Genomic DNA, 14,266 nt, shown 5'->3' on the forward strand with positions numbered 1-14,266 from the left:
TGGTGATCATAGCAGAATCAGGGACATAGAGAGGGAATGGACTGACTATTCTTGGGGGGGGCAAGGGGTGTGGGAGATGTGGGAAGAGACTGGACAAAAAACGTGCACCTATGGATGAGGACAGTGGGTGGGGAGTGAGGGCGGAGGGTGGGGCGGGAACTGGGAGGAGGGGAGTTATGGGGGGAAAAAAGAGGAACAAATATAATAATCTGAACAATAAAGATTTAATTTAAAAAAAAAAGACTAATGCAACCCATTCTCCAGTCTTTCTTTATAGGTTGTGGCTTGTAATCCCCTTTACCTGGCTGCCTCTGCAAACATACAGCAACTGCTCTGAGCTCCGTCCCCAGGAAAGATTTCCACTGGACCTGTGCAGAATCATGCCTCTTCTAAGGCAGGTTTTGGCAGGCCCATTACAAAAGACGAGCCTGTCCCCCACCCCTTTCATTTAGACACAACCATGGCAGCCCTTCTACCTTCAACCACCACCTTTTTTTCCTACCTACTGGTCTACAGACTTTCTGAATGACAGTGCCACTGACTACCCTGTGGCTCTGCCCAGATCATTAATTAACTCTCGCGGATCCCCTCGTTGCTATCAGCAGGGTGGATGCCAAGATGAGGGGTTCCTCCCCGATTGCTCAGAGAAGGAAATTGGTAAAGTTTAAGAATCACCATCTCAGTTGTCCTACTTCATCCTATTTGACGAATTCTTCCCTGTCACTTAGTTTGGTGATTCCAACCTCTATCATCCCACATCCCTCAGCACACCCAACCGCCGCTATGTGCTCGCTCAGCTCTAGCATTTAATGAATGACAATGATTCTCCTGGCACCTGCATTACATTATTTAATTTCTTACGCTAATCCCATGAATTGAGCACTATCATTCCCTTTTTACAGATGGGAAATAGAAACTCGGGGAGCTTAGGAGTCATCGCTGGTAGGCGGTACACATGGGAGGGGTGACTATGTCATTTCTTTAGGGACACATTTTGCATCTGGCCTATACCAGGCACTGTGTCAGGACCTTTAGCAGGTGGGATCTTTCCTCAACACACAATCCAACTTCCTCCCTTTGTTATGGCATCACTGCTCCTCTTCATGTATTTATAACATTACTTTATAACTATTTGTTAACATGTCCAAGTTGCCTTTGACCTCCTTGAGAAAAGGATATTTCTCCCTAAATACAAAAGACCTAGCTCGGAGTGTAGCACCAAGAAATTGCTCAGTAAATGCTTAAGAATGAAAGGGTGTGCCATCAGAACATCGCAGCTGTTCTGAAGTGCAGCGTTATTACCCCCATTTTCCATATGAGAGACTGACATGAGGGTGGAGTTAAGTGACTTATCTGAAACTGTGGGGCTGGAATGCCCAGGCTCTCTCCCGTATGGCACAGTCGTCTATGTAGTAATATCTTGCTAAGTACCTCTCAGCCCAACCAGACAACTAGGTAATCGGTGGGAAACCACTTTGGAAGAGATAAAGCAGCATATAGTACAAACAAGATGTAATCGTTATCATCCTCATCACTGCAGAGCTTAACTAAAGCACCTCCTTCCATTAAAAGCGTGATGCTGAGCACTTAGGCATCTTCCCGTTTGTGTATCTCAGAATCCTCTTCTAGCTGCGAGAGTCACTCCCACTTTGGGGATGCTTGCTGGAGGCAAGCGCTTTCAGCATGAAACCCAGTCCTGCCCTGGTGACCCACTGCTAAGGACACTCACGCTGGGCTCTTGGAAACCTGGTTCTCTGCTCTGGCTGGCTCAGCGCAAAGATCTCACTACAATCTCTGTGCTACTCCGTGAACTCCCCCAGGCAGAAGCTATGAGTGAAGATGGGCACAGCCTTAGTGCCCAGCACAGGCACAGGCGAGAAAAAAATGCCTATGAATGAATGACTGCCCAAGGGAGGACTTTGCAGAGTTTATTTATCATCAGTGGGCAACAAAGAGGTGACTCCAATTAGTTGGTGTACAGTGTCAACAGGCAATGAAGTGTGCGTATTCAGGGGAGGAGCATACCACATGCTCAAATCCACTTGTCGCTAGAGGCCCAAACTAAGAAAAGCCAAAGGGAGTGTCACAGGTGCACTCCCTGAGAACTAGAGGCCGAGACAAAGGTTGACAAGTGGGAGATGAATCAGGAGGAACTTCTGGGGTCAACGTATGTGGAAGGGAAGAGAGCAGAAGGGGAGGGAAGGAAAATGTGGGCAGGAGGGGAAGCTGAATGGCGATGCATTTGAAGTGATGACTTGAGCCAACCCCATGGAAAGTTCTGAAGCTGGGGTGACTTTTCCACCCCTGTGTTGACAGAATATATACATGACCTTGGGGGAGGCAGCTCTGAATGGGAAGTGGTCCAGGAGGAGATTTTAGCCAGAAGCTGACTGCCAGCAGCAAGGAGAGTAACCTTCATTCTTGCAGGGGGAGCTGAGCAGCACATCACCGCGTCCGCCACAGGTCACCCATCTCTGTCAACAGAGAAACACCCCCTCCCCACTCTCCTTTTACATCTTCTTTACAAAGTTCAAATGCATACACAGAATAGAAGCATTTAGGATCACAGGCAGACCTTTCTAAGCCTCAGGACATCCTTAATACCTGCTTAGTATCAGAACTTAAAGTATAAACGTAAAACCTAAGTAGAAACATCTTTCACCACCTTTTGAGGGGAAATGCTCATTTGTATTCCCCTGATTAAGGTGACAGATTCTGCCTTGTAGATTTGCTGTGCTTGGTGCTCATGACTGATGTGTTTAGACTCTACTTCAATAGAGTAAACAGTAAAGCACCATTCAGTCACACCCCTCTCCAAGTCTATCTGTACACAAGATGTACCCAGTGCATTCATATCTATCTTGTTCCAGCAGTATTCATTAATTTTATCCATTTATAATTGTGGCATGTGAGTACATTTTGAAACCTAAAACCAAAATACAATTACAAAATAGGTGATCTGAAAGCTGTGCTGTCACTTTTTGCCAAAATAAATAAAAATGCATCTGAACTAACTTCCAGAGAATGGAAAAATATACCTCCATGGGAGATAAAACAAAATGGGGGGCAGCCACCTCATACGTATGCTCATTTGTGTGTGTATTCATTCATGTCAACAACACAATCTTATGATGCTTGATTTGTTCTGGGCACCAAGCTAGTCACTGGGAAACGGACGATGAGGAATACACAGTGCTCCTCGACAAGAAGATAGATGTGCAAACACACCAAGGGCATTATAATCCACGGACGGTTCCTGAATGAATGAGTCAATGGGTGAATGGATGAAAGGGGAAGGCAAGAACAAAAATATGAGCCCAGGACTATGTGGGAGTTGGGATGGCTACCTAAATCGGAGAATACCATTTTCCTTCTTATTTGTTCATTATTATTATTTAAATATATTTTTATGGATTTCAGAGAGGAAGGTAGAGGAAGACAGAGATAGAAACATCAATGATGATAGAGAATCACTGATTGGCTACCTCCTGCACTCCCCCTTATGGGGTTCAAGCCCGCAACCTGGGCCTGTGCCCTGACCGGGAATCAAATCGTGACTCCTGGTTCATAGGTTGACGCTCAGCCATTGAGCTACACCAGCTGGGCCCATTTTCCCTTTTTAAAGGTATTGGACTTTTCCAGGCACAGAAGCTGGGTAGGGGTGCCAGAAAGAGGGCACTGCAGTGCAAAGTGCAAGGGAGGGACAGTTACATTGGGGTGTGTGAGGATGTCAGGAGAGGAGTTTTTCTCGGAGTTGTCATACAAAATAATCATCTGAGAAGTGGGTTAGAATCCATATCCCCAGGCCTCACCCCCAAAGGACAGGGCCTGGGAATCAGAATTCTTACCACAGTCTTCCTCTTGGCAGAACAGCAGAAGGATGACAGGCATCCTGACTTGCCTTCCTGGTAATGCTTTAGATTTTTCACCTGCCAGCATGTTTGCTGTTAGCTTTTGGTAATTGATACTTATCATCTTTAAATGGTTTCCTTTTATTCTTATTTTTTTCATCTTTATTTGAAGTGACTGATGAATTATATAAAATGCTTTTTGAGTATCTTTTGATATAGTCATTTTAAATTCCTCTTTAAATGCATCGAGGCAATGATATTTGACTTGTAATATTTAATGTGCAAATCTTGTGCATTTGAGAAAAGGAGGCAGTTTCTTACTTTGGTTGAAGACCTACTATTATGCTAGACATTTCCCAAACATTACCTCATTGAATCCTTGCAAGATCTCCATGAGACATGCATGTTTTGGTTAATCCGCACCCAAGAATATTTTTCCATTGATTTTTAGAGAGTGGAAGGAAGGGGGCGAGAGAGAGAGAGGGAGACATCACTGGGAGCGAGACACATTGATTGGTTGCCTCCTGCACGCGTCCTGACCAGGGCCAGGAATTGAGCCTGCAACCCAGAGAGGTATGTGCCTTGGACCGGAATTGAACCGGGACTCTTCAGTCCACGGGCTGATGCTCTATCCACTGAGTCAAACCAGCTAGGGTGAGCTATGCATTTTTAAATCTCCACTTTACACATTCGGAAACTGAAACTCAGAAAAAAACTGAGTGGCTTGTCCAGGTCACCAATGCTAGACAGGGAAAAGTGTCCTTAAAACCCCAGAAATAAGGAAGATACAAGGTCTGGAGTTACCTAAAAGTGGTAGCTCTTCGTTTTCTTTTTAAGAACAGATCATCTCCCTAGTGACTGTCACTGTTTTACCTTTTAATTTCATCTTGTTCTTTCATTCATCCACACACTTTCTAGGAGTACACTGTGCATGTGAGGGGCACCATGGGAAACACCCCAATGAACAAGACACATCCTTAAGACCTACTTGCTCCCGCCCGTGGTAACAAAGTCACCGCAGCGAGAGTTTGGAGAAAAGGCCGTTCTCCCGGGTGGAGAGAATCAGGAAAGATTTCCTATAGGAGCCAGGGTTTGATCTGGACCTTGAAGAATAGATGTTGGATTTTAATATGTGGAAATGTGGAGAGAGAGGAAGAATATGGGAAAAGCCCAAGAATCCCAGTGTGTCCGCAGACAGGGACAAGCCCAGAGGACCACTCTCTGCCTCTGTGCACCCGCGCAAAGCCTCCGTCCAAGGCCAAGTGCATCAGGTGAGTGCTCTCTCCGCCAGAACAGCTGGAAGACGTCTTAGTGCTTTTACACGAACGACTACACTAACATGTCTTTGCTCGAAACAATGACTGCGCCCATCACACACCTGGTGGTAAGTCAGCCTGTGAACACAGGAAAGGCGAGGAGGGTTCTGGAGGAGCATTTCTGTCAGCTCAGAAGGTGAGGAATAACAGCTGCGATGTATAAAATACCGCCTTTGTATTGGCCACAATACATTCCCACTCTCTGATCGCCCCTCATGAGAATGCTGGAGAGTAAGTCACGGTGGTCATCACCATTTTACAGATGAAGAAACTGAGGCTCAGAGTGGTTCCATGATTGTTCAAGGTCAGAACAGTTTGAAGGAAGAGGAGGCAGACCTAGAATTGTGATGGAGGCCTGTCATCCAAACCCACATTATTCTCATTTTCTGGTGTGTGCACTGGACAAGGAAGGCTCCTGTTCTAGACTCTCCTGTGTCCCTGGATCTCAGGCCCTTCTGTCTGTGGCTGTCTTTGTTCTGCTCATTAGAGCTCCCCTCACTCTAACCCCTTGATACCCCTGATCTGGCCGCCCAATACCTTCAGCGCTGACTATGTGGCAAATCCTGAGGACCACAGAGGCAGGATTGCCCCCACGGCCTCTGTGCTAGCCAGGAATAGCCACCACTTCTCGTCCCTAGCAAGGTCCTGATGGCCATGCTCAGAACTGAAGCTCTCCAGGCAGCCAGGATGGCATCTGAATCCTGGGTGCCCCACAGCCTGGCCAAGGGCTCCCCTAGCACACGGTCCAGGCAGGACTCCATTCCTTCCCTGAAGAATAGGGGTTGGGGAAAAGGATGAGTATGACTTGGGAGTATGTGGTCCTGGGTTCAAACCCTAGCCCTGTCACATCCTGGCTGCGGAATGTACTAATATACAGGTCCTCAAACCTCAGTCTTAATGTCTAAATATACTCAACACAATAGCACGTATCTTGAAGGGCTTGTAAGCATTAGAGGGGCCTGGCACATGGTAGCTGCCAACTGGGAATTCTTTGCGACTTCCGCCCCTTTCTAGGCTGATTCAGGTGTGCTGCACTCACCTTTGTGTCTGCAACAGCAAACTCAAGGTGCAGCTCATAGTAGAGCTCAATGAAGCAGGATAAATCTTGAACTTCATCCTGTCTGCATCTCCAAAGTCTAGGGCAAACTAGGGCCCTCAGCATAAATCTGGCCCGCTGTCTGATTTTTTAAAATAAACTTTTTTGGAATAAATCATTGCTCATTCATTTAATTGTTTATGGCCACTTTCATGTTATGATGTCAGCATTGAGTAGATGCAATGGAGACAGTCTGAGTCTGCAAAGCCAAAAATATTTACTTGCAGAAAAAGTTTGGGGACCCTTGCTCTTGTGTATGGGAACTTTAAATGGGGGCGGGAGAGGACCTGTGATGGTCTTTGATGAAGAAGACATCCCCCGGCTTTTTCCTCACCCACACGTTATATCCTCTTTTCCTGGTTTTTCTATTTTTCTCTTCAGCTCTCCGGACCATCACATAACTTCTCTATCACTCACTTCCTTATATATGTTGTTTATTTTCTATAAACTCCACTATAAAGCTCCATGTGGGCAGGGATTTTTATTTGTTTTGCTCTTATATACTGAAACTTTGACCAGTGCCTGGCACACAAGTGGGCACTCCACAAATATTTGTTGAATGAATAAACATGGATTTTATGGAAAAAAGTTGTTCAACCAAAGTGTGTTGGAGGCTTTCTCTTTCATGGATTAATTTTGAACTTTTAAAGGAACCTAGTAACTCCTCCCCCCTCCCTCCCCCCTACACACACAACCCCTGGGAGAAGAGTATTATTTTTCTTATCTTATAGGTGAGACAACTGAAACTCTGGTTAAGTTAGTGCTTCTCAAACTTGAACATGTACATGAGTCACCAGGCATCTTGCTACCATGCAGGTTCTGACCCAGGAGGTCCAAGCAGGGACCAAGGTACTCCCAGGAGGTGCTCCCTGTCCCTAAACACTCTACCTCCAGTCCTCCCCTTCTGTAGTCACCCCACCTCCAGCATCTTCTGCACGGGCCCCTCGACTTTACCTACACACGTGCCCAGGACTTTCTGATCCTTCAAGTGGCTAATCTTACATTTCTCCACTATTTCAGGGCCTTTGGTTAAAAATAAGTACTTCTTTTTGTGGGCCCCAGACAGGCTGGCTTCCTTTCTCAACTCTACACCATGACCTATATGGGTGACTACTGATGGCCAAATGTCAGGGCTATGCCCACTCCCTTCACTTCCATCTGTCTGCAGCAACTCTGCTATTGTCAACCTCTCCTCCTGCAATGGCCTTCTCCTTGTGGTCCTTATAGCTCTCTTTCTGCTTCTATGTCAGCTTTTCCAGGTATTCTCTTCCTCCGAACATTTCACCATGGGCTGGCATGAGTTTCACATTCTAGGATCTGTGACTCAGAACTCCAAGTCTGCACCAATTGAAGGGCTTTTAGTTATCCCTGTACCTTGAGCTACACGTACCTGCATATTGATCTCCTACACTCCCAAACTGTTCATGTTTGATTTCATCAGGGTGTCCAGCATAATCAATGCATGATAGAAAGTGGACATCCAAAGACAGTGCCACATACGCTGGCTAAGAGACTGAAAGGGTGAGGTGCCCAGAGGTTGTGATGGGTCATTTGATGCCCACAGAGACTGTGGAACATCTATGCCATAAGAACCCCTGGAAGATCAAGGAGATCTCAGGGGCCACCATGATATGTGCCCTGACCCCTTACAGTTTCTGAAAGGGGAAAGAAAATAACATTTCGTGAGTGGCAACTTTGTGATAAGCACTTTACAAAATCATCTCATTTCTTCTTCAAGGTAACTCTATGAGCTAGGCACACTGATCCTACTTTAGAGCTAAGAAGAAGGAAGCTCAAAGAGTTCAGAAAATTTTCTCAAGGCTGCTTAACTGGTGAGCTAAAGTCCTGGTCATCTCTCCTATCACAGAGATGGGACTTGAACCCAGGGCTGCATAATTCCAAAAGCTCATAATTCCAGTATTGTGTCATACCCCTATCCCTTTGCTGATGCAGTTCCCTTTGTTTAGAATTCTTATTTCTTCAATATTGGGTAAACCTATCTCTAAAAACACTGATAACTACCCCTGCCCCATTAACAGTGAGTCACCCAACCAAGTGCGCTTGCACCACAGTGCATACAGACACCTCTCAGTTGACGTGTCAAGTATTTGGTGTTATGCTGGTCTCTCAGGTAGGCTTGAGCACTGTTAGGGTAAGGCTCCAAATCTTGGTCATCTCTCCAACCACAGTGTCTGGAATATAATGTGCATGTCCAATGTCTATTTGATAAGTGAATGAATGAGCAAAGAAGCAAGTTCTTTGGTACTCCTAGTGTTGCTGGTGGGGCTCTGTTGATTTCTAGATAACACACAGGTAGTAGTACCAGACTCTTATCTGCTCATTGCCTGGATCTAGTGACCTGTGGCCCTAAGAACTGAGCAGAGTGGATGGAAGGGGCTTTTAGCTCCATCTTCATCTGTGAAGGCTTTGGTAGATGATCACTGACAGTCATGGCCCCTCTCACAAGGCTGGGTTTCCCGGGGTGGAGGACAACATGGAATGACTGGCAATATACTTTACCAGGAGCCAGGCATTCTGAATTGAATCCCATAGTTTTGATAACTGAATGAGTGATTTCATATACCTCTCTGGACCTTGATTTTTAAGGTATGGAAAATTCATAATAGGAATATGAGACTAATTCAGTGGTTTTCTAATTTTACATTACCAAGAACCTATTTATGAAATATTTCTCCTTTATCCTCATGCTTTGTAAAGGTCTGGTTTAATATTGAGAAAAATCATCATCATTATTTATAAAGTGTGATAATAAATGAACCGGCAATCAGCCAACAAAATGCAGTGACAGCATGAGATAACTCAGGCTAAAACCCAGCTGAGATACTTCTAGTCCAAAGCAAAGACCTGGATGTCACCTGTGAAGCTGTTTTTAGATAAAGTCATGATTCCCTGTAGACTTCCTGAAAGAGTGGAAACAGTTGAGGAATTTCTTCCTAACCTTTAAGCCCCCTGCGCTACACAAATGGACTCCAAAGTTGCTGAGACTGCGATTCTGTTTTATGTGCGCAAGTCTTGCAGGAGGATTAGGTTGACCTATTGCTGGAATTTGAGGATTTCTACCTAGAAAATTACACTGACAACGGAGAAACAGCCCTGCACATCTCCAAAGATAGAGGGTGAAAAATCCAAGATGGCAGAAACATAATGGACACGAACAATGACTGTGTTTTCAAATGGCAAACATCTACACAAAATAAAAACTGGGGCTACAGATGGCTTAGACAGAAGTTAGTATGAGAAACCCACAGACACTTGGTTGGTGCAGGGAATGCATGCTACGGGTTCCCTTACAGGGCACAAAGCAAAGTTAACCCAGGGTCGATACTTACAAGTAATAGGAGTAGGAATAAGCATTTCTTCTATATATTGATGGGCAGTCAGATGAAGGAAATGTCCAAAAAGGGGGAAAAAGAAAAGACAAATAAACAAGAATTAGATTTATATAAAACCTTGATTCTTAGAAATGCACATAGTATTTCAGCATCCCTAAGCTCAAGGAGATGCACGTTTCTCTACTAGTCATCTTTGCTGAGAATCAGACACTTTCGGTGCTAGAAAAAAAATGAGAGAGACCTCTTCTATGATGGAGAAACGCACTACTCATACAGAGGAAGCCACATCTCACATTGGCTATGTCAGTTGCTTGAACGTTCTTTCTTATGGTCACCTAAAACTAGCACTGTTGATGATGACATTTTAGTCTTGGGTCAGATTTCTCTGGCCTGGAACTAGTCTATCACTCTTTAACATGACCGTGCTGCTATGATCAAAGGAAAACCATAATGACTTTTATCTTTTCTGTTTCAGGTCAAATCACATCTGTCTCAATTTAGCAAGGTCATGCCAAAAGCAAGGAAACCGTGTAGCCAGCATCCAAGATGGCTCCCCAGTGATCCACAGGCCCCAGTGCTCACACCTATGTGTACTGCTTTGCCCCACATTGAATCAGAGCAGGCCCTATCTAGCCAATAGAATGTAATAGATGTTATGCTTTGGGACTTCCTAGAATAGGTCAAGAAGAAGCCTTACAGCTCAGACCGGGTCTTTGCAACTCTCACTTTGAACCCTGAGTCTCCGTGTAAAAAGTCCAAGTATTCTGAGGTTGACATGCTGGGGAGAGCATGCAAAGAGAGCATGTGAGAGGCCCCAGGAGGGCATAAAGAGCTCCAGCCAGACCTAGCAGTTCATAACCAGAGCAAAATTCAAACTTCATGAAAGAGCACTGCACCAACAGAGAGGAATTCCAGTCTTTAGTCTGAGGAGACTACAACTGGCATAAATGCCTGTGCCTTCATTTCTTAATCTGATTCTTAGATTAGCTGAACTAGGTCAATGACATGGGTAAATACCAATTTACATGCTTCGAGGTGTGGAAACAGATGGTGCCTTAGCATCCCAGTACTACCACTTGCTAACTGATGGCCTCGAGCAAATCACTAAATATCTCAGTTTCTCCATCTCAAGGTTGAGGGTAATAATTATCTATTGGCAAAAGTCACTGTGGGCATTAACATTAAATTATATAAATCTAAATTACATTCAAATTATATACAATATATAAAGTATTATAAGAAAATTATATGAATCCAAAGCAATAGATTATATTAATCTAAACACCTGAAATAGAGTAGGCCTCAATAAAGAGGAATTTATGACCCTACCTCATTCACAAATATAAGGTGTGCCGCTTCTCACTCTGGTGACCAAGAACAAAGTGTTCACCTCTTCAGGGATATTAAAGTAGGAATAAAATACAAACAAATACTGAAGTAGCACTTTTGTATAGTCAGGCATTGTTCTCTGCTGTTATCAGGCATTAAATTATGTATTCCTCACAACCACCCTGGCAGATACATATTACTATCACCACCTACATTACAGATGAGGAAACTGAGGCAAAAGAGGTTAAATATCCTGCCTAAGATCACTCAGTTGGTAACCAGATTTGATTGAGACATGGCTCTAAAGCTCATGCTCTTGATCACTAAACTGCTTTTTTTTTGAGAAAGGAAGAAAACAGATGTGTGAGTCAGGCATTGAGAGGCCACATATTTATCTCTTTTCACCCGACCCACATCCCCAATAATAGAGCATTATTTTCATTTTTATTTGAGGAATCTCAGGCTCTAAGGGGTCACTCTTCACTAGGTCTAAGGTTTTGTGTATTTTGGGGCCAGTTGCAAGACCTCCATCCTGAGCCAGGATTTCATCACTGTCAGCAGCCCCAGGCTGCACTCAACATTCTGGACCCTCCGGTTTTTATGCTGCTAACCTTCAGGACTCACCTCTGCCTGGACTGCCTCCTCATGACAACATGCTTCCTTAGCCTTCCACCTCCACTTCCAAACAGCTTTTCTGAGTTATCCGGTTTGTTACCAAAAGCCAGTGCTATCAAGGCAACTCCAGAATGATTACAACTGACAATCTTTTATTAATTGAGTACCTTTTCCCAATTAAATGGCAAAGTGTTCCAGGCAGGGATTATAGTTCTTTATTCTGTGACCAAAACACAGTATATATGTGTGCTTTCTGTAAGGCTTAAAGAAGATTTACTGAAGGTCTAAATTTACAAGGATACTGTGATATTGCAAGTAACAGATTGCCTAAGATCAAAAATCCTGCGCAGGAAGACAGCTGTGCTTAGAAAAAAACCCAAACCCAAACTAAATAATGTGCTGCAAAATCTTATTTTCAGCTGGCTTGTAAGACTGACTTGAGACACAGCTTCCCTTTTTGTTCCACGCTATGTAAACAGGACTAAATTGTCTATTTAACCATCTAGTTGACCACCTACCAATCCATCTAGCACATACTGGTAAACCCATCCATCCCTCTCTCCATCCCACCACCCATTTAGCTACCCACTAAACAATCTATCCAGTTAGCCCATAAACACACACACACTCATCTAAATGGAGATATTCCCCCTGTGTATCTCCATGCAGCCCCGACTCTATAGGGTCCTGCTTTAAAAAACAAAAAAAAAAACAGTCCAAAGAGCCAATACTTCACAAAAAGAATTCTAAACTTTAACTTGCATCTTTTACAAACTGTAAGGAAACCTTGTTTGAATCACCCAGCATCTCAGAATCCTTTCTGCAACCTTTCATTTTTCAACCTTTCATTTTCCCCTCTACCTATTACAAAACAACCAAGCAACAACAGCAAAACATTCCCTCTCTCTTTTCTCTTCTCTCTTTTTTCCCCTTACATTTTGAATGTAGTTGATTTAGCTTCTTTAATTACTAGTAGTAAGTCCTTCCCCTGGTCCCCTGTATCTGTAACCCCATTCTCTGTCTGATGTCTAGTTCAATATCACAAAAGAAAATAACTAACAGCAAGAGAAAAACTCTCTTTGGAGAGTGACAAAGAAGCCCTAAGGCCAAAGAGGATAGCACTTCAGGGGAAGAATCTAGGGACATCTTATGTATCCTGGAAATATTTGGCCACAACTTTGGTGAAGACTTTGAACCAGTTGGACCCATGAGGAGCAGGGAAAATGGAGCACCATGCCCACGTCCATGAAGGTTAGGGAGAAGACCTCGATCGAGCCAGGGCAGGGGATGCAGCAGGTGTTGGACTTCTGGACCCAGGAACTAACTGTGGATCATGATGGGACTGAAGAGATGCTGATACAGGATCCATCACAGGAGTTGTGATGATTTGCCTATTACTTAGGGGTTTCTTTTCCTTTAATAACACTTTCCCTTTAGGTTGCTGAGGACAGTGTTCTCGCCAGCAGTAAGTTAGCGACAGATTCAATCGGCAATGAAGTTTTCCCCTTGAGAAGGAGCCCATGAAACCCTTTACTGGCCTTTGGGAATTTCTAGACATGAGAAAACATTGCAGGTCAGTGGGAAGAGTGTAGGTCTAGGCTTAATTTCTCCTTTTCTCCCTCTTTACCTTCCTCCTCTTTTCTTCTCTCTTCTCCTTTGCCCATCCGTACATGATTATCAACTAGTTCAGCAAAACAAATTTTCTCCAAAAGACACTGCATATGTACACACTGATTGGCAAACTCCCAACCTCTGTCCATGGCCACAACACCTGAGATTTGCCTCTTGGGGAGAAATGGTGATCATGTGCCAGCTGCTGGCTGGGTGTGACGGATGATTTTCATAGAGGTGGGAGATGAAGATATGCAGAAGAGGTTAAAAACACACAAAGGGATCCCTTTATACTTGCTCTCACCCAGGAAACAGAAAGCTCTTTCCTCCCTCCCCAAAAGTCACACGTTTCAGAAATAGCTGTTGGGAAGGAAGTGAAATTTCTTCACAAGCTCGCAGACGATGGTGACGTGGGGGTAAGCCAGGCTTTAGAAAGAGCAAAATTGGAGGAGCATATCTGACTTACAAATCAGTGACAAAGAATGAGAACACTGCAGGTCTATCAAATAGAAATGCAACTTTATTAAACTGGCTACTTTTCCCAGGTAGACAATGCCAGCCTCCAGTGTGCCTGTGATTCGAAGAAACATGATGATGATCTTGTATATGCAATGCGCTTACCCCCCTCCTTCCTCCCATCCCAATCAAACCTAGCAGCTGACTTATCACCAAGACATTCAATACGGCCACATTTTTAAGATGATGGTAATAATATGACAACGCAGTGCTGTCCTTAACCCTCTGGGGGATTTTGCTCCCCAATATTAACATAGTGCCTTCCCTTCCCCTAATCTCTCCAACCACAAAATCAGCAGCTGGATGAGAACCTTAACTCTTCAGTCATTCACTTGGGAGCCTGAGGAAGAGAGCAGTCCTGTTAGACAAACAATGTCAAAAAAGGACAAGGTCCTACCAATAAGATGTTCTGGCACAGCACGCACTGGCTGATTGAGAACAGAACCTTCTGAGACACAGGGACATTCTGGTGCCACAATGGCTAAGAGAAGGCTGACTGTGTATAGTGGGAACCACGATATTTCTGACTCACTGATGGCTGAAAATGGGAAATTAATATTATTTTTGTTTCATTTATAT

General features: G+C 44.1%; 1 protein-coding gene across 1 annotated transcript in view; it reads right to left on the reverse strand.

Annotated features, from left to right (window-relative positions):
* PTPRT (protein tyrosine phosphatase, receptor type T) overlaps nucleotides 1-14,266 on the reverse strand; it is a 720,009-nt gene that overhangs the window by 148,568 nt on the left and 557,175 nt on the right. The window contains exon 14 of the mRNA XM_015563947.1: nucleotides 9,614-9,740. Within this exon, the coding sequence (XP_015419433.1) occupies nucleotides 9,614-9,740 (127 nt within the window). The remainder of the gene's footprint in view (nucleotides 1-9,613; nucleotides 9,741-14,266) is intronic.

The sequence above is a fragment of the Myotis davidii genome, unplaced genomic scaffold (genome assembly GCF_000327345.1).
Source record: "Myotis davidii unplaced genomic scaffold, ASM32734v1 scaffold199, whole genome shotgun sequence".
NCBI classification, from domain to species: Eukaryota; Metazoa; Chordata; class Mammalia; order Chiroptera; family Vespertilionidae; genus Myotis; species Myotis davidii.